A 20,390-nucleotide genomic window follows, 5' to 3' on the forward strand; every position below is an offset into this window, starting at 1 on the left:
GGGGCAGGCAGGGACAAGCCCCCGTCCTGGGCTCCACGTATCCCGCCCCCTGCTCCCAAAGGAGACGGGCGATGGCCAGGCAGCGCGCTTTCTAGTCTCCCAGGAGAAACGATTCCTCTAGCTGGAGCAGACAGATGGTCTGCGGAAGATGTGCTGCTTGGTCGTCTGTCACAGCCCTCAAAAAGTCTATTTTCAAGACAGTTTGGGGTTTGGTTGTTTTTTTTTTTTAAATACCTGAAGAAGAGGGAACCTTCCTGGGTGACAGGGTGGTCCCGCCTGTCGTTTAACCGTCTCCATCCCTGGGCTGGCCTGGGTGGGTACATAAAACTGTGACGTTCCCTCACCCAGGGAGACCAAGCTCCCTCTTGGCACAGAAAAAGCTCCGGTATCGAAAAAAATTCATCCCTTAGCAACTTAAAAGCTGGGGAGGCAGCGAGCCAGGGGACAGCCAACCACGCTGATCATCTCCAGATCCACTCCTACAGCAGCTCCCCAGCTCCTAAATCCACTCCGGCCCCAGATGTGCTCTGCTCGGGAGATGGGTGGATCTGAAACGAGAGGGAAAGACTCCCCCAGCAGATTACCCCAGCTTTCTTAGCACGTATTGCATTTTTGCACAGAAATAAGAAAACGTGGCCGCATCCAGATGCTCTGCCTCTCCCTGCTGCTAAAAGGTAGCAGGAAACTGCCTGACCTGAATATTTATTAATCGGATGAGCCGAACAAAGCCCCGGGCATCTCTGATGATGCTACTTGCAATCCAGCCGGCTCTGGATCGCTCCATCACAGGGCAGCGCTGTGGCACACCGAGCAGCCCTGCAAACAAGTAGTTACATCTGTTTTTTCCCCCCGCCACCATCAGCAAAAAAAAAAAAACCAAACCCTCTTAGAGCCCAGTGTGTTGCAAGGAGTAAATAACTGGGGTAGCCAGCACGATGATTCCTGCAATTACATCCCTGGTTACCGGCTGACCAGAAACCAGAGCCCTTTTTGGCAGCCAGAACTCATGAAGTTTTCAGAGGTTGGTGCCCGACGGAGAAGACGCCGGGGAACTGATGGCTGGGTCGGCGGACTAAACCTCTCTCTGTACGTAGAAATCTGTTTTTTCCCACCGCAACGGGCAGCTCTCGCCAGGTCACGGCGTGAGGACCGTTTAAACAGAGTCAAGCAGCGAGGAAGAAGTTGGCATCTCACTGAAAGAGGAAGAAAAAAAACTCACCAGAGCTAGAAAGTGGCAGCAAAGTCATCCAGGGTCTCGGGAGGTTCCTCTGCCGGGACCCTCCAGCTACAGGAAGGCATTTACTGCCCTGCCACCACCGCGGCAGAAGGAAGAGTAGAATTATTTATTTTATGTTGGGTTTGTGGTTTTTTTTTTAAACAAGCACACCAAGGAATCCTTGCAAAACCTTGAGAAGCCCGTGTCAAGGAGGGGCTGCCCTTTTAAACAAGCTCATTTAAGCCGGATATATGACTAATTAGCAGGGTAGAGGTGATGGCTCTCAGGCTGGGGATCAGGCAGCATGCGCAATCACGTTTGCCTCCACAGAACCCACAGCGGCTGGCCGGCCGGGAGGGGCGAGGACTCGGGTTAGTCATTTGATTTATTTGGTGCAAGAAACCCCTCCCTGCCCCAGGAAAGCTGCAATCCCGCTCCCAGGGGTAAATCCGTAGGAAATAAATGAAGCTTTCTGAGGGCGGGGGGTTTTCTTGGACCCCTCCGGCTGCGTGCTCTCCCGTTTGGGCTGACATTTGGTGGCAGGGGTTGTCTTTTGGGTGGAGAAGATGGATGCACACAGACTCTCCTGCCCAAACCCCTCTGCTCGCTGCATCCCAGAGGTGCCCAGTCCGGTGCTACGACCCTGGTAAAAACCAGCACACTAAAAGGGGTTACTCAATCAATGTTTTAATTGACTTGAGCAGAAGACACGGTTTCCATAGCAATGGGCCGTCAGCCCCAATTTGTACAAAATGAGAGTTAAAAAAAAAGTGCCCAAACCTTTAAAAAAAAATAATCCCTGAAAACGGGCATTTATTAAAAATAAAAAGATACAAAAGCGCCTCTGCCAGCTCACACTCTTCCTGCCTCCTGGAATTTCTTAAACAGAAGTTCGTCAGCCCGAAGGGCGAAGGTCAAAGCCCGTTTCTGGTAGTACATGGAGTCCAGTGCCAGGTTGTCAATCACGTCTGCCAGGAGATGGGCTCTCTCGACGGAGCTGCCCGGGGCGTCGTAGCCCAGGGCGGTGAAATGCACGTGCAGGTGGTAGTAGGAGGGTTGGTAATGCAGGTAGATTCGCAGCTGGGACGCGGGCACACCGAAGCGCTTCGCTATGGCCTCCTAAGGAGAAAAAAAAAAAAAAAAAAACCAAAAAAACACAGGTCAGGACCAGCAACGCACGGCGAGGGCACGGGGAGGCTGGGGGCAGGCAGAGCACGGACAGACAGACCTTGCAACGGATGGAAAGGAGCATCCCTGGATGGCACGAAAGGCAGAGAGAAAGGCAGAAGTGATTTCTGCTTCCTCCTTCCTCACAGCAAGGGAGAGGGGGAAGCTGGGAAGGACAGAGCTCTTCCCCCATCCTCTGTTTCAGCCTCCGCAGGGATGGAGCGATGCCTCCGGCTGCCCCACGTTTCTCCCTCCATGACGGGACGTGCTCTCCGCTCGTATCGTTTTCCCTTCCACCCTTATCGCTTCGGCTCGCTCGGCAACTTACGGGGATCCTGTTACCAGCCGGTGTAATTAAAACTATAAACAGCAACGGCAAACTCCGGCACGCTGGCTTGGTTCGCTGCTCAGCGTGCTGCAATCCCCTGACTAATCTCTTAATTAATCTCCGCTTTCCCCAGTGCAATTACTTTCCAAATTTCTAATGCAGCGAAGGAAAGGGAAGCTATCGCACATCCATCTACCAAGCATGCCCCGTCACAGGGCTGGAAAAAACTCGTCAGCCGGTGAAAACAGCCCAGGGATTGGGAAGGAAGTTATCAAGATGGGGAGGACAGGGCTCGACTCCCGCCACTCACTGCTAACGGAGAAATATCGAGCACCCCTGAAACACCTCCAACGCGGCACGGCCTTCCGATGCGACAGAGCAGCAGGGAACGGGGTCTCTGGGCAGAGATGCTAGAGAGGGCAGCGCAGCCCCGCTTCGTGACGTATTGTCACCTCTCAGTTATCGGTCCCCACGCAGATGCTGTGCGTGGGTCGGTTGGGCAGCTGCCGGAGAATGCAGGCAGCGAGCTCGCGGCAGGCAGGCCGTGCTCTCCCTGGCCAGGACAGCAGCGTCGGACCAGCCTTGCGCTTACCTTGCCTTCTTCCAAGATGTTCCTCAGCAGCGGGAGGTGCTCAGCGGTGAGGTCCCGAAGCGACTTGACCTCCCGGCAGTGAACGAGGGCTATCAGGTAGAGGTCATCCAGCTGCAGAGAGAGAGAGAGACAGAGGACGGTGACGAAGGTGACCACAGAAAGAGCAGACGGAGGCACGAGGGCTTGGGACCTGACACACCAACCACAGCTTTCCAGGCTGTGTTATAAGGGGCTACCCGCCGTCGTGTTTAATCCACACCCAAGCTGGGCTGAATCCAGTAGGAATCTCCCGGTACGAGATGCGCTCACCCACAAACCCACTGCACCTCAAAGCATCATTTCTGGATAAACTGGGTTTTGACCAGGAATAAGCAGCAGAGGACAGCTTCACCCCAATCGATAAACGGCGGGATCGCAAATATCTTCTCAGCTTTAAAGGCAGATCGATCGATCAACTCTTTTCTACCGTAAACACAGCACTTGCTGCTGCCCTTGCACGTTCACAGCATCTCCCCCAGGGTCTCAAAAACGTCGTCCCAGTGCAGATTGAGGCTGGCACAAAAGGTGCAGGCACCCACCCTGCTACGTGGGGGAAACTGAGGCCCGAGCGCAGGAGGCCGTGGGGTCTGCCAGCAACCCCCATGCGCAGATGCCACGCCGAGCACGGCGTTTTCTGCAGAGCAAGCGAACGGTTTATCTCCACGCTCAGACGAGGATTTACAGTGAATCGCAGCGGCCAAAACTGCAACTGTAGATTTTTCCCGAGTGAAAAGCTTCCTATATTTCCACCATGCAAATAGCCGGCCACTTTCCAGCCGCACCAGTTCTATAAATAACTATTTTCAAGACCTAATCGGTCACCGGACAACCCCAGTGCAGTAAAATACGGCCATTCAGCAGCTCTCAGCCAGACGTTTGGCATCTCCTGGAGCACTTACCGAACTCAATGTTTAACAAGACGTAGGGTTGTGGATCATTACACTTTAAAAAAAAAAAAAAAATCCCTGTCTCCTTCAGCTCAGTTAGTGGCTTTCTAATATAAACACTGCAAAGCAAAGGGTTTAGATATTTGAGACCCAGTAGATCTTTTCAGGGCTGTGAGAAACCCATCTGGCTATTTGGAAACATGCTTGTGCCAAAAGATGCTCTCAGGACCCTGTCTCGGGGCTCTCGAAACACGAAGCTGTTATTTGCACCCAGCCAACACCGCGATGCTCATGGTTCGGTTTGATTCCCAAAGCAGCCTGTGCACAGCTCCGGAAAAAGACGGCGTATCAGCTTGTTCTCTTTGGATCAGGGCTGGCTGGCAGGAGGAAAAGCAAACATCTCTTCTCCTTAGAACAACATCTGCATGTTGCTGTTTGAAACAAATAAGCCTGTTGCTAAAAAGGCCCTGAATGATGTCATGCCGGGCATCGTTTCAGGCAACGCCTCGGGGCTCCTGCGGGTTTGAAACCAACTCAAAAGAAGGGAGAGGGGGGGGAAAAAAAAAAAACCCACACCAAAAAAAATTTAAGAAAATTAAAAAAAGAAATCCAAACCAAGAAACCAACGCAAACCACTATCGAGGTTGGGCAGCAAGAGCTGATGCAGCGCCCAGAAGGTCGAGGCTGGCAGCAAGCGTGCAGGCTTCACGATGCAAACGAGAAATCTTCCTCCCGTCCATCAGCCTGAAATAGTTACACGTGAATCCGCAGCATTTGCAGGCAAGGTGCAAGGCCACGCTGTTGAAGGGACTTCTAAGGGGAGGCTCGGAGAGTCCTGCTGGGACCTCTGTCTCCCTTCCCTAATTTAATTTAGCAGCCTTGCCTGTTTGGTGGGACGCGGCAGAAGGAACTGGTGCTCGCGGGCAGACCCTGGGCTGCCAGGATCAGCTCCGGCTCAGCGTCACCCACAGCCAAGAAGAAATTCCTTGGCTCAAAGGCAGAAGTCGACAGCCCTTGCTGGGATGCTGGCTCGCCTGCCTGGGAAAGAGACAAGCAACGCAAAGGTCCCGGATAGCCCCAGGGATGACAGCTCTCTTGTTGCAGACAGCAGCCCAGCCCTTGGGAAGAAATCAAGAAGATCCTGTTCAGCATATCAAGAGGCGACAGCAGCAGGCAGAAACCTCCCCTAGAGACAAATCCTACCATTTAAGCACTCCCTGACCATGCCAGCTGCATGACGTGGATACAACAGGTCTCTAGAGAAAGCTAAAGCACAATTTTTAGCCCCTCCGTCTCCAACCCTCCTGTGAGTTGCGAAGCTTGGTTGTGGCGAGCGAGGATTCACACCAAGGTTTTGCTCGCAGCAAGGAAAGGGGCAGCGTGCTGCACTTCTTAGGATCCCTAAACATTGCCACCCTGAAAGTAAAGGGCACTGAACAAGGCATGGTGGCATAAGCACGACTGCAAGCTTGCCGTGTATCACCTGCTTTGCTAAAGTCTCTGCAGGAAGAAGGTCTTGCCTCCCGGTGAACAAGCGGAAATTCGAGCTGAGTTACCCCATCACAGCTCGACAAGGGATTTTTGGAGTAGCCAATGTGCAAGGAATTCGTGGCGACCGGAGACTACCCTGCAGTGACGTACTCACCTGTCCTCCCCAAGTCATTCCCACAGGCGACTCGGCACCAGACCAGAAGTAGGTGCTCCCAGCACAGAAATATAGAATTGTGCTGCCCACGAGCAGGCTTGTGTTCCCCTTTTTTTCCCTCTGCCAGTTTTTAGTTCCCATTTCTAAGTTTTACTCATACGGTAACTTTCCCCCTCTGCCACCCACAGAAGGATTTTGAGGATCAGAAACACGAAGGGGACTTTTTTTTTTGACGCCACCGACTTCAAGGAGTTTCCCCTCCCCAGGCACATCCCCAGAAGTACAGCACAAAAGGGAGCCGGAGCCCAAGGAAATAATGAGCCACTCAATTTAGGATTACAGCCTGGGTTTAAAAACCTCTGCGTTTCAACGAGTGGCCACCCCCACGAGGGGTTAAGCAGCTGCTCATAAGCTAAAGACCATCTGTTTAATATTGTGTGTGGAGGAGAGTTAATTGCAGCAACCAAAGGACAACACATCTGCCCAGTTTGTGCCTAAAGTTGAGGCTCGCAAAAAAAAAAAAACCAAACCAAACCCAAACAAGTTCAGCAGGAACAAACAGGCAGCTGGATTTAGGTTCAAACACATCACGACAACATTTGGGCTAATACAGGAAAGAGAAAGCGAAGCTAATAAATAAATTACCCAGCAGCAGTGAGAACAGCCTGTGTTTTGCAGTGTCCACAATTAGCACGTGATAAAAGGCCCTGGCAGTATCATCACTTAATGACAGTGTGAACAGGAAGGACACATTCCTCTACTAAAACTTTTATTAGCGTGCTATTAGTAGCACGAAAGTGGACATTTCCTCTGGATTACCTTCAGACAAGCAGCATCCCTTCAAACATAAGAGGAGCAAACAAACCTGGTTTTGATTCCACTTAAAATCTGGAACTAGAACAAAGCCATTGCAAGGATCTGGGTTTTCATGGATGATTCGATCGGCCTCAGCTTTCTTCTCCAGGATATTATACACCCACTGAAAGAGAAATATGCCATTTATAAACCAGCAGAGAAAAAAACCCAGCACCTCAGGCACATATAGCCCAAGCTCACAGATTAGTGGCACTTTCCCTGCAACTAGAACATAAAAAAAAAACAAAACCCAATGACTTGATTTTAAGATGACCAAATAATTTCACGGCTGGTAACGTTTGTAGTTAATTATCCATAAAACACTCCAACAACAAACTCCAGGCTATTACGGGCACTTCAGTGAAAAGATACCCCCCCTGACCCCGCTGCGTGGCACTGCACTGCCGGCTAGCTAAATTATTCAGGGATTTTTATTTTCTTCTCAAGCATTAAGAACTGGCCACAGCTGGAGATGAGGTATTGAACAGAGATAGTTTAGCCCAGTGTAGAAATAGTTGCATTTGCCCCTAAGAGGATTTGGAGATAATTCTCCCCGATGGGGTCTAGCCATACTCCAACCAGACCTGGCTGCTTTACGTGGCCAGAGATGGAGCTGCTGCAAGCACTAAATACCCCGAGGGGCAGCAGCGTCCCTCCTCCACGCTCCCACCGGCTGGCAATGGACAGGTACAGATTCAGATTCTGATGCTGAGAGATCAGCCACCAGCGCAAGCAACTCTGAGCACGCCAGACCCCGGCGAGGCGGGGAGCGGTGGAAGCCAGCTCTTGCGGGGCTCAGCAGACGCCTCTTGCAGCATCGCGGGGCTGTTCACACGTTTTTCCCTCCCAGGCTGAACCGAAACCTTTACAACTAGGTCTGGGAAGGGAACTTGGCTGATTTTTTTCCCCATTCAAAAAGGAAGGAGCAGATTGCTTGCAAGCCCAAGGTTGGATGCGGCTCTGGCTGCTGGCAACCAGCGCTCGCCGGGCGAATATGAAAGGTCTGTGTTTGCTTGGGCAATGCACGTCTCTCTGTTTCTTGGCTGATCAGAAAAGAGCTTGCCACTCTTCTTCCTCTATACGTCAAGCTTCAGCCTCCAGACTGCCTGTAATCCCCGCTCTGGTTATCCCCCCATGTTCCTCCTTCAAAGCAAAGCACCATCCAGAGAAGAGTTTCGGCTACGAAATGGAAGAGACCAGGGATAAGTGACAGAGTAAGACCAGCAGAAAGCATCTTAGCTTTTCCTGGCTCCCAGCCTGAGCTCACACATCCTTCTTTACACCTCCAAAATGCACTCTACGCTCTAGCTTAAGTCTAGCTTAAGTATCGGACCGCCAAGGGAGTCCCCAGCCAGGTCCCTAGAAGATAAGACAAGGCAGCAGAAAATAGCTAGGGCTTGGAAGCTGAAAACATTTCAAAACATCATTTTCCCCATCAAGTTTAGGCCTGAAACATTTTGGTTGCCCCAGGTGGGTAGGGAAGATGCAGCCAGTCTCGCAGACACGCTGAGCGAGCTGGGTCAGTGGATGCTGTGCACACCAGACACTCAAGATAAAGAGACAGCCCTTTTGGGGAACTCTGTCAAGAGTTTAATTAATCTAATCAAAACTTAGGATCATTGTGAACTGACCTGAATATACCCTTAGGGAGAAAGCAACCTCTCCTCCCTTGATCTGTTTTTTGCTTAAATTTCTGGTCTTTTCTTCCTAGCAACGACGTCTTAGAGAAGATTAGATTCTCCAAGTGATTTTGGAAAGCATGGCACAAGATCACTGTGCCCTGCGACCCTGGAAGAAAAGCAGGGCAGGAAGCTCAGCAGGAAATGAAAGTTTGCCCTTTGGTTTTGGGTTGGTTTTTTTTTTTTTCATGCCTGCTCTTTTCACAAGTGCCAAGCTATCAGTGCCCTAAATAAGTTCACCGATCAGATGAGCCGAATTTTAACCCCACCGCTGCCTCATGGGATGGGCAGGTCATGGGATGGGCAGGTCATCAGCTGACTGCTCTTGCTGTTTCCAGCAAGACAACACATGTGCACCGACTGGCACCATAATAAAACTATTATACTGAAAGCATCCATGCTTTGCATCCTCCAGCAGAAAACAGAGACGCCTCTGTAGTCCCCTGATATTTCTGTCACCCTTCACATTTCCCCTTCCGCTCGCCAAAAACAGTTAGATAAAGACAAGAAACGGCATTATCAAATCACAGAGGTCAAGGACTGACTGTGCTGACTATGATTTCTCAGCAGAAGCTCCTGATGGTCACCAGGAATATGTTTCCACGTACAGAAATCAGCTCGCAGGCATTTGGCGGAAGAGGCAGAGAGCGAGAGCTCTAGCAGCTTCTGAAGGCAGCTGCTACACCAGGAAACGCAACAAGCAAAAGCACAGAGAAAACATTCGTGCAGGTTGCTGTCTGGTGGAAGCGCGCTCTTGTCTTTCTCCAGCTAATAAATGCCGCCTGTACGTTATTGGTGTTGCAGCCTGGCTGCCGGCGAGAAAGCTGAACGATGGAGCAAAGAAAAGGAGGTGGGCGAGGAGTAATTGAGCGCACACTGCAGCTTGCAAGGTGCCTTCTGGTACGAGTCGCAGAAAGCAGGATTCACGTTCATCTGCAAGCGATTAGAAAACAGACACCGCATGAGTGAACCCTGCTAATCGTTCTGCTGCTGTTTAAGGCGGCAGGAAAGAGGTGTGGGGGATACCCAAGGCCTGTGCTTGGTTGGTTTTGGGGGTTTATTTTTAATGGAAAGCCTCAGCAGACCCAGGATTTGTTTTATTCCCCCTTCTGCACAGGCTGGCGTGAATTGGTCCCTACAGACTTGTGCTCCTTTGGTCTCTAAAGAAGATAGGCAGGGAAAGGAATGGTCAAAAAGGATGTAAAACAGGAAAAAAGTCCATTGCTGCTGCCTGGGGCAAGAAGGACACGAAAAGTACAGCTTCGCCACGTGGAATACGGACCGAAAGGCTGAATGGCGGAGGAGCTGTAGGCAAAGCCCGAGGAGTGAGTTGCGATGCAGGAATCCTAGAGCAATCCGTTACTTTCCCATTTCCACAACACCCAAGAGACTCCTAAAAAGCCCAGCAAACGGCACCAACGCCCAGGGAGCCACCCTCGGGAAGGAGGAGGAACGCCCCAGCACAGAAAGTCTCCAGAAACCTTGGGAAAGGCAACTTTGGGTACATCTCCAAGGCAAATGTTTTTCTGCAAAGATGGAGAAGGATGCCCCAGAGGACAGAAAGATGGGGACACCAGGGGAGTTTAGGGGAAAGAGAGCCCTGTTTAGCATCGCTGAGCTTACCCCAAAGGTCAGACAGCCTCAAGAAAGCGCGATAGATAAGGGGACGCGTTCAGCGAAGCGGGCAGCATCACAACCCAGGACCAGCAGAAATAACCTGCAGCCGGTCGTGTCCGAGAAGCAGGCTGCCCAGCCAGATGAGAGGGCGCAGTACCACGGAGCTGACAACACGCCGGCCGAACAGCCAACAGGGAGACGGGGGCAGAGCGCTCCCGACTCTTCTGCCTCCAACCTGGGCTTCGGAGGAGACATTTGACAGCCCAGCGTGTTGAAGAAGGAGACCAAAGCCGTCCGTCTCTGCAGAGGGGAAGCAGTGGTACCCGTACCTGGATGCTGAAGCTCTGGGACTGGATGAAGGGCAGCGTTATGTTCTTGTAATCCTCCCAGGTTTCGCGGATGAGGTGCACTTCTTGACGGAGGTATTTCTGAAGGTGTTTCTCCGTGGCGGGGTACACCACTGTGGTTTTTATCTCTAGAAACAAACGCGTTTACTGAGTTATCATCACAGACGAAACCCACGTTACTTCCTTCTGTCCCCAATAAATCCGTTTTCCCTTCCGATAAATGCCATGCTAACATATTTTGAAAAGATACCGGTAAAATAGCAGGGGTGGGGAGAACAGACATGGAAAGCAAACAAGTGCTTTAACCTCCTGGCCTGCCGCTGCTTTTCTCGAGGAAGGATAAGCCAACAACACAGCCAGGGCCTGTCTTTGCAGTTCAGGTGGAGGAGTTTGCTGTCTGAAAGGTTTTTTCCCACACTCGCTCTTTCAGGCATATCAGCAACATCGGGGCAGAGCTGGGGCTGCCAGGGAAGAGCTTATGTGCAGTCAACAAGCAGGACACACACACGACCCTGGGGGCAGAGATGTATCTTTCTCACACTTAAATCCGAAGCTCATGGGATGTTATCGAGCGAGCACCCAGCAACTTTCTCCAGCCACGAAACCAGCCGTCGCGTGAGCTGCAAGCAGCGGGGCCTAGCATGAGGAGCAGCTCCTTCCCAGAGCTCTCAGCCGTCAGGGTGCTTGGCCTCGAGCCCCAGGCGCAGGAGGCAAAGAGGTCAAGGGCACAGGGACGGATCCGGAGCAAACAACGTGGGCTGATGGGTTAACACGGCGCGGGACGAGCCGAGGGAAGAGGGCTGAGTGATTCGCCTGCACCAGCCAACAAACAAAGAGCATTTAGCTGTTTACTCTAGCAAAAGGAAAACAATTTCTGTTTACCTTGAGATTCAAACTTTGCTGCCTAATTTCTGTGGCATTAAACAGGACGCAAGCGCACACCTCGTCAACCTGGCAGCTTTGACCTCGGCAGCAGTAAATCTTACCCACAGCGGTAAAACATTGGGAAAATATCCCCCTTTAGCCGAGATTAGATGTGCGATACAGAGCCTGCCACAACTCCAAGGGCACCAGCAGTGCCTCCGCCTTCCCAGCTAACGGAGAGCTGCTATAAAACTTAATGCAGGAAGGAGAAAAACCCCACGAGCCTGGACAAACCCCAAGCAGATCGGGCCGAAGCAAGCGGCTGGGGCACTGCAAACACCGCAGCTTGTGCCCAAGGTCTGCCACCGTCACGAAAACCACGGGCTGCACACTCACCAGGGTACCAAACAGTCGTGCTTCACGCTTGATATATGTATATATGCTAGCCAGACACTGCATATAAATATCTGTTTGTTCCTAAAGCCAGGATTTAGAGTGGTTTTTTGATTTTTTTTTTTTTTTTTTTTTAGTTTTCTGGTTTCTGGTCTTTTTTTTTTTTTTTTTTTTTTTTTTTTTTTTTTTAAGGTCGGCGCTGCACAAGTTGGGAGACTCTGCCTTTTCATTTCATGCCAAACCCAGCTTAATGAAATCCACAGGAAAATGCTGGTAACATGAAATATGAAAATGCAAACCACAAGGGCAGTCTGGTCTGATTCCCACCATACACATGTTCAAACAAGGTTGTTTTTCAGGACTCGATTAGCACTTCTAGCGGGATGATGTAATAGCAAAAAAAAGAGGAAAAAAAAAAAAAAAGAAAAAGACAAGGCTGTAGCTCCTCCGCTCCTCACTTAAAAAGACCAGCAAAGCACTGGGGAGAAAACAAAAAGGCAAAAGATAAGAAAATACCACGTCCAGCCTCAGGCTGAAACTTGCACAATTTAATTTTATACCCCAAAACAAGAGCAGGGACGGCAGCAGAAACCCCTGCATGCTGGGGGTGGTGATAAGCGCAATCCACGCGCTGGCTGGGATGGGGCTGCAAAGGACCCTTCACGGCTTCCCCAGCACCTCCCCAATTTTGGGGGTGGCTGCTCATGGTGGGGAGAGCCACTCAGAATACTTTAAAGCCTAGCACGAGATCAGAGAAACCCTTAATGTGCAGCTGCGGTTGAGCAGCAGATGTTTGGAAGAGGAGAAGGGGGGAGAGGCTGTGGTTCGCTAATGATTATTTCCCTTCTAGAGGTCTCATCAAGCCTGCAACACCCCAGCAATGCTAATTAGCATAAATCACTACGGCCAGAGAAGTTGTTTGATAAATGCTCAGAGCCTGACTATCATTAGGAGCCCGCGCATGGGATGCAAAGTCCCGGCTAAGGCTGGGCTCAGCCGCAGGAAACATCCACGGCAAGACCGGGCTCGCCACGAAATCTTTCCATTGCTGGCGACTGGCCGCGTTCATGCTCCATTTTAAAAGCCGCCCTTGCTCCTGGCAGACTCCACGTGCATTAAAGCATCACGTACACCGTGGGGCAGCTGAAACCTACCCTGGCCTGGAAATGGGGGTAAAGAACTGCTGGACACGTGATGTGGGTTTTTAAGCTCGCTGAAGGGTCAGGGATTGTCTCCGCTCGCGTCTGAGTCACATCAGCTGGTGTGTTCCTGAACGCCAGCCCGGGGACACCACAAAACGCCTGTGGTTTATACTGGAAGTCAGGACTGACCGTCAATTAACTGGAGGTTATAAAAAAGGTGGTTTAATTGAAGGAACCCAGATGAGCAGGAGGCAGAGGTATTGTAATGGTAGAGAACAACCGATCAGGCAGTTCACCCTAGGAAGGGCGTTTGAGGGGATACACTGCACCGTTGTTTCCCTGCCCAGGAGAAGAGGAATCTCGGATTGAGTAGAAACAAAACGACTTCTCCCCTCTCCTGCTAAAAACGAGAGCAAAAAAACAACCCAAGACACAAAAACCAAAACCAAAACAGCAGCCCAATTTGGAGAACTTAGGGGGAAAAAAGGGCTGAAGGCAGCTGTCACCAAGAGGAGAGGACGAAACACGTTATCCCATGCTCCCTACGGCGCAGGACAGCTACATGTTCGCAGATGGGAAGGAGGTAGAGAGAGCTCGTGCACATAGGAACGTGCACTCCAGGCTCGCTAGCAATGCCTCATCCCCTTTCGTGCCGCGCTGTCCCCAGGCTCTGCCAAAATCCCCCTCCAGCTCGGCACGTCGAATTTCAAACCGATGCAAACGGCGAGGAGAGGCCAGGGTGACGCGCCGAGATGCCTTGCGTTCACTTCTCCCACCCCACTCAGCAACATTAAAACGGAGCCCTGTAGTTTTGTTTTTAAATAGATTTAAACATGCCGGGGAGCCAAGAGAAGCACGCAGGGCAGGAACAACCTGTTTCTACTTTTGAGCAGGGGTGCTTTTTCCTCCCTTTGCTAGCAGGAAGCTGAGCTTTGGCTTATAATTTGCCTAATCAACTCAACTGTCAAGTGCGGGAAGGTGCCAAGCCCAGGAAATGGCAGAGAAAGTTGCATTTGCACTCTTGCAAGTTTTCTTTTCCTCTGCAAGCCTCTTTCCTGCTGCATACAGCTCTGCGCTGTCCTCCCATCGTCAGGTATCTCTTTCGATGCAGCCCTAACTAAATATAATGATGCACAACCTCCCCCTTCCCCTGCTGTATTAACATAGTTTATTTAGTTTTATGATCCCAACCGTGCAGCAGTCAGAGGGGAACACCTAATTTTAACCCACCCCCGACCAGGTACGACCGCGGCTTTGCCTCGGACGTCTGGGGCTCTCGTTATTGAATGAAATAAAAGCACAAAAGAAAAGGATAAAGCTTGCAAGAGCTCACAGTCTCCCAGGCCAGCACATGCCAGGGCAAGCCAAGCGTGCTGCTGGGGACTTCTGCCAAGGCTGTCTGGCCCCTGGTTCTGATCCAAGGCGGGCTCGGTGGGCTCTAGCTGCAACAGCCACGGCGAAGAGGAGATTTGCAGGTTACGAACCCCCAAAAAACAGAGCAGAGCACGGTGATACCTCCTACTGTCCCCCAAACCACCCCACGCGCTCCCGCTGCTTCAGGCTCCAGCTTTTTATTTAAGTGTAAACGCAAAGAGTTTTCTTCTCTGGGCAAGCCCCACGGGCAGGCGGAGCGTGGAAACACCGGGAGACGAACCGGCCTTCCCAGTGCAGCTCGTGCAAGTTTCTCCAGCTCCTCGCTGCCTGAAACCAGACGCTTTTTGGGCTCAGGAAAGCAGGGATATGTATCACTTCCTGCATGACTGAATACTTTCCTTCCACGCTCTCCCATTTCTCCCACAATTTCTCCAACCCGTGTCGGAGAGATGGAGCCAAAGCGTCTCCCGATGTGCTCGGTTTTCGACGTTTTTAATAAGCTTCAGCCTGCAGCACACGGATGAGCTATGCCCAGTGAGTAAAAGACTCCTTAAAGGACTGGTAAGAGCCCTTAAATTACGCCAGCACAGCTTTGGTGCTGTGAAACACGACATCCCTCAGCAGCCAGGCAAGAGGAGGCAGCTTTTTGCTGGAAACAGCAAGCTCCCCTTGCTAAACGGGTGTGAGCACCACCAGGAGCTGGATGTTATCGGGGAACATGTTGATTGAACCATCTGGCTTTTGCAATCGAGCCTTTGGCAGCAGGAAAATCTTTCCCCTGCTATGAAAGCGGCCCTTGCTCTCCCTGCAAGGGACAGTCCCAGAGCTGGAGTTTCCCCCGCTAGTATCTCACACCTCTAGGCATAAGCCGCCTCTTAAATCTAGGCAACATCCAGCAACTGGCCTTAAAATAAGTTACGCGCGCCTGCCTTTGCCAGTAGCAGAGCAGTCACGATCAGAGGGCACGCTCTCTGACACTGCTTCTCCTAGCAAACTCATTCACAGATTTCCTTCTCCTTACTCAGATGGTTTGGGTTGCCCTTCGAAGGAACTCCGACCGTTATTAAGCCGGTTTGCAAATGTTATGTCCCATTTTAGCCTTAACACTTCTCTCCTAGTGGCCAGTAAAACCGACGAGCTGAGCAAGACATGGATGAGGTTCTCTTTCTGACCGGCGCTGCCTTCATGCGTCCCTAGGCCAGTGTGCTCCCAGCCCTAAAAATCTCATCAGAGTGAAATTCCTCTTCCCAGGACAGAGGGGAGTCGTTTGCTCAGGTAACGTGCTTCTTTTGGCCTCCCTTTCTCTGCCTTCACCACGCAAACAAAGCGACCGGCCCAGCCTCGCAGGCTCTTTTACCACCAAGACAAAACAAGCTTTCATCGCACAGGGCCTGCGTTAGCTTGACTCCGCAGAGGGAACAGCATCCGACTCACTTCAACGAGGAGGCGGGGAGAGGGTGAGGAAAATATCCACTTTCAGCTACCAAGAAACTCCAGCTGAACGAAGAGCCCCCCAGGGACTTCGGACCACAAAGGCGGCATTGAGAAACGCGCTTCGAAAAAGCAGAGGGACCCGGAGGCAGCTCCTCACACGCCGTCAATGCGCCCAATGTCATGAGTCACCTGCGGTCATCATTTCCTTGGTCTGAAGGTTTTTCTTACCTTTAGAAAGCAAGAAGCGGAGCGTGGCAGGGGCTTAGCCGCCCAGGATGCCGTGAAATCCCCAGGGTGGATTCCTCTTCTGCGTGACACTGCGACCTGGGACTTTTCGGAGGAACTGCTTAATGCCAAAGTCTGACCTTTTCTGCGAAATACTTTTTACTGCATCATGTTAAACAAGCGTAAATCTGCAAGCGCCAGGAGATAAAACCCTGTATCTCTCTAACCCTGCAACCAAGAGGCCGAGATAGAGCCCGTGCGAGGGCTCGCTAGGTCTCCACACGATCACTCAACGTCCTGGGATTTCTCAGAAGCCCTGACGTTGTCTGCAGCCTTACAGGAAATTTCTCCTTCGTTTTAGGTTTATGAGCTGCATTCCTCACGTCGACTCCCTCCTCAGGCCACGACTCAGCTCAAAAGGGCAATTTCCTTCCCCTCCTGACACACGCGACCGTTTCCTCTGGTGCCAGCCCAGCTGCCCGCCAGCTGCTGATGCAACCTGCCCGCAAAAAAAACCAGCTATTCGGCGCCAAATTGCTTCGAAGGAAGAAGCCTCCTTGCTCACCGCTCAGAGCCAGGGAGCCTGGAGGGCAGCACCAGGGTCCACAGCCCCCTCCCAATCTCCTGCTTGGGGCTGCCCAACGTCCAGAGCAAGCACAGCGGTGCCAAGGAGAGGGGCGGGAAGCAAAGATGCACCACCGGCTAACATTTCTGCAAAAACCTACCTTTTAAAGGCAATTTTAGAAGCAATTAAAAAGATAAACTTCAGCAGAAGGAAGCCAGAGGCTTTTTTCCCCATTCAAACCTGCAAGAGGAACGCCACGAACGCTCATCTGAAAGCGCAGCAGGTTTGGTCCAGCCATACGTGAAACAAACAGCGTGGCCACGCAGGGCAGTCACGGCACAGAGGACAGGCCAAACAGAAACAACCCGAGCGAGGATTTAGTTTAACGAAGGCCCAGAAACGGGACGCGAGAAGACCCGGGTTCACCTGGTTTTGCTCCAGCCTCTCAGAAAAACCAGGACCCAGCGTGGCACTGACGGAGACCAGCGACCCTTTAACAGCCTTTTCACCCCAGCGAGGGGTTTCGCACCCGGCATAAATCTTAAGTAAAATAAAAAAATTTTGCTATCAGCGTAACGCTGGAGTTACGCGGCGCTGCAGCGAAGTGCTACGAGGAAGGCAAATGCCAGCACCGCTGGCAGGGCTGCAGCTGGAGAGAGGCGCAGGAGAATTCAGCCTTGCAATGCCACCTCGTGGGAATCGCTGCAAGTCGCTGTCCGCCTCGAATGCCCAAGCAGGAGTTTTTCCAGCCGACGAAGCATAGCTTTAACACCTTCCCACGCAAGGCATCCGCAACAACCGCGGTGTCGCGGTGTTTGCCTCCCATTGAAACGTGGCATTGGAACGCTGAAACCTCCGATTTCGACGCCTCGACAGGACAAGAGGAGCTTTGCACAACTCGCAAGCTCCCAAAGCCAGACAGTTCTTCCTCCCACACCATGGAAACAGCGCTAAAATAGGAGCATTTTCAGGAAGGCACATCAAACATCCTGAAAATTTAATTCGGGACCGCAAAAACTTCTGACTTAAGGCTATCACTCTGATTAATTTTGACTCTGTTAAACCTGTTTGGCTATCATTGTGTTTATGGAAGCGTCAACACATAATTAATCACTGAAGTTCCAGAATTTAAACACATACCAGCATTAAATCAAAGTGCCCGGCCTGCCGAAAGAACAGCCCTGCTTTCCAGCGGCGGCTGCAGAGCGCCGCAATCGCAGGGCGCCCTTCCACCGTGACAAGAATCCGTCTCGCAGGATGACAGCCTTCCACTGAAGCCCTCCAGTCGGCTCATCCGACCTCGTCATAGTCGGTTATTAACAGGGTTTCGTAACACACGGATGCGTGAAATCAGCAGGGAGAGGCTTGAAAGGCAAAGGCCAGGTGCCCGTCTGCCCCAGGCGCTCGAGGTTACCAGCATTTAAAACCCTCCCTGCAAACATGCTAGCTGTCTGTCCTCACCAGGCGACATCAGGCAAGAAAAATAAAGCACATGAGATGACACTCTGGAATGAGAAGCTGACGCATGCTCTGCAGAGATTGTTTTCTAAGGTAAACCTTATGGGGAGAGACAATATCTTACCAGATTAACTGACATCACTGAAAAAAAACCACAAGGAAAGCTGTCAGACCCACAAGCCCTTCTTCACCTTTAAATCAAGGCACAGGCAGATGATTGCAAGTAATCAAGCGAGGGGCCATTTAACAGCCAGCTACTCATCAGCTGAGCTAGGTGCCCAACAGCGCGGGGAAAAGGGGGTGAAATGAGGCAAGCTTCCAAAGCCGCGAGAGCAAAACATTGCCTTCAGAGCGGCAACGATGCACTAGTCTCCCCACCTCAGCCAGGTCTGCTGCTGTCAGCCAAACCACGACCGGGCTGGCGCGGTCGGGTCCGGCAGCGGCACTTGCCTGTCTCGCTGCGTCCTCCCCTCCGGAGCTGGCAGGAGCACGCCAACCGGCATCCCAGCCACGACCGCTGGTCCGCAGCCGAGCCACGGAGCGAGCAGCCCTCCCAGAAATCCCCCCGCACGAGACCGAGAGCGCTCACCGCTCAGCTCCAGGGGAGGATAGAGGTGGTACGTGCTGTAAATGTCATTGCGCATCTGCAGCTCCAGCTTCGTGTGCTTCTTCAGCAGGTCCAACACCTTCTCCTCCTGGAAAGGAGTCTTTTCCAGGATGACTACAGCATCTGTCCCCTCTCCGGAGGGGCCGGTCACCTGGAATAAGAACGGATAAAGCTGTCAGCGAACACAGACCCAGCGCTGGCTGGAGAGTTTGAGGCCAGGACCTGAATGCCTCAAGCCAGGGACCACAGGGGACACCTTGCAGCCCCCTCAGTTCTCGTGCGCAAACCTCCTCCTAGCCCAGCCACCCCCTGGGCAGCACCCATCCAAAAATAAAGGCACATTTGCCCTGAAGCACGGCAGGAATCTGCTCCCCACCAGGGAACACAGGCGGGTTTTTGAGGGAGCACGGGATGTGGACAATGTCTCAGCCCATCTGTACCTCCCCGGATGCTCCCAGCGCCTGCAGCTGCGTTCCCACTGACCCATATCACTGATTTCATCTCAGATACTCTCCAGTCAACACGGGGCCACCGACGGGGTGGTCGGAGGGTCAGGAAGAGGGCAGAAGCAGGCGCAGGGGTTTGCATCACGGTCAGGGAGCAAACCTAGGCTGTTTTGGGGCAGGGACGCTGCTGCCCTGCTCCGAGGAACCACAACCCAGTTCCGGACGTGGCCTGAGCATGCTGGTTTTGGGAGGTGCGGGGTGCGGAGCACAGCCCCGAATCGCTCCCGTCTGTACAGGACCCAGGCGAGGCCTCACTGAACACTGCTTGGGGAGAGCAAAGGGGTTCACAGGGGTTCGCAGGGTAGAGCGGGCAGGTCTGCGCCCAGTTCAGTTACCCACTGACCATCAAGCTATTGCCCTGAGACCAAAGCAGTAGCCTGAAACTTCCCCATCCTCATCGCCTGCTCGGACGCACATCTCCAGGAGACAGGAGCTGAGGCGGCTGCATGGTTCCCGCGCCACGGCCAGGCTCTCCGGCCGTAAAACTTAGAAGAGTTATCACAAATTTCCCTTTTATGGCGCCTGACTGACACGCCTATCCTATTTACAGCCCCAGAGTCAGCATCTTGCTTGCAATTCGATGCCATTTTACCCACCGAACACGAGAACACCGCTCTCGGGGCCAAAAGCAACAGCCGTACTAAAAAAAAAAATAACCTGAGGCTTGAAATAAGGTTTCCAAGGCGCCGCTGCCGAGAGCGGCCACCTCCCGCCCCCCGCTTTACCGGATTTGGGCAGCACCGGGCTGGAAAAGCGAGTCTGGCGCCACGTTTTGTTGAATAAAGAAGGCCTGGGCTGGGCCGCAGCCCTGCGGAGGGGAAGGGACCGGGATGACCGGGAGTGGGGGGACGGAGACCGGGACCGGTGGAGCCCCCGGCCCCGCCATATGGCGCCCGGGGGAGGGGCGTGGCCTTGCGGTGGGGGCGTGGCCTGCCTGGAGCTTGCCGCCGCGGGGCGGTATTTGCCCTCAGCGGGGAAAATGGCGGCGGGGCCTAACCGAACCCGGCCGCCTCCGATACCTCCCCGTGCAGGAACACGGCCTTGTCCCGCGCCGACTCCCGCAGCACACGCCGCAGGCGCAGCTCCGCCAGCGGGAAGGGGGCTGCGGCGGCCCCGTCGTGGAGCGCGGTCCCGGCCGCCGCTTCCTCCTCGTCCTCCCGCTTCCTCTTCGGCCGCGGGCCCTCCGCCATCGCGCCCTTTCCCCGCACTGCGCCTGCGCGGCGCCGGAAAAGGCGAGGGGCCAAGCAAGAAGAGCGGGGGCTCGGCGCCGCGTGGGGAGAGCGCGCCGCCTAGCGGCTTGGCGGTGCTGCGGGGCTCCATAGGGGGGCCCCCCCCCCCCCAGATCCTCTTGGGGTGCAAGGAGGGGTGCGGGATCGACCCCATCCCCGGCTAAAAGCTGCCTTTCCCCCCACACACACCCCCCAGGGGAGCCCACACACGAGTCAGGAAT

General features: G+C 52.9%; 1 protein-coding gene across 1 annotated transcript; it reads right to left on the bottom strand.

Moving 5' to 3' along the window:
• Positions 1-1,887: 1,887 nt before the first annotated feature.
• Positions 1,888-20,130, bottom strand: DCPS (decapping enzyme, scavenger). The gene is made up of 6 exons (XM_050910948.1): positions 19,960-20,130; positions 18,417-18,585; positions 10,355-10,500; positions 6,740-6,853; positions 3,304-3,414; positions 1,888-2,335 (listed from the first exon to the last, which is right to left on the bottom strand). The coding sequence occupies exons 1-6, from the start codon at positions 20,128-20,130 to the stop codon at positions 2,069-2,071; spliced, it is 978 nt and encodes a 325-aa protein (XP_050766905.1). The 3' UTR covers positions 1,888-2,068.
• Positions 20,131-20,390: the final 260 nt, after the last annotated feature.

The sequence above is a fragment of the Gymnogyps californianus genome, chromosome 25 (assembly GCF_018139145.2).
Source record: "Gymnogyps californianus isolate 813 chromosome 25, ASM1813914v2, whole genome shotgun sequence".
NCBI classification, from domain to species: Eukaryota; Metazoa; Chordata; class Aves; order Accipitriformes; family Cathartidae; genus Gymnogyps; species Gymnogyps californianus.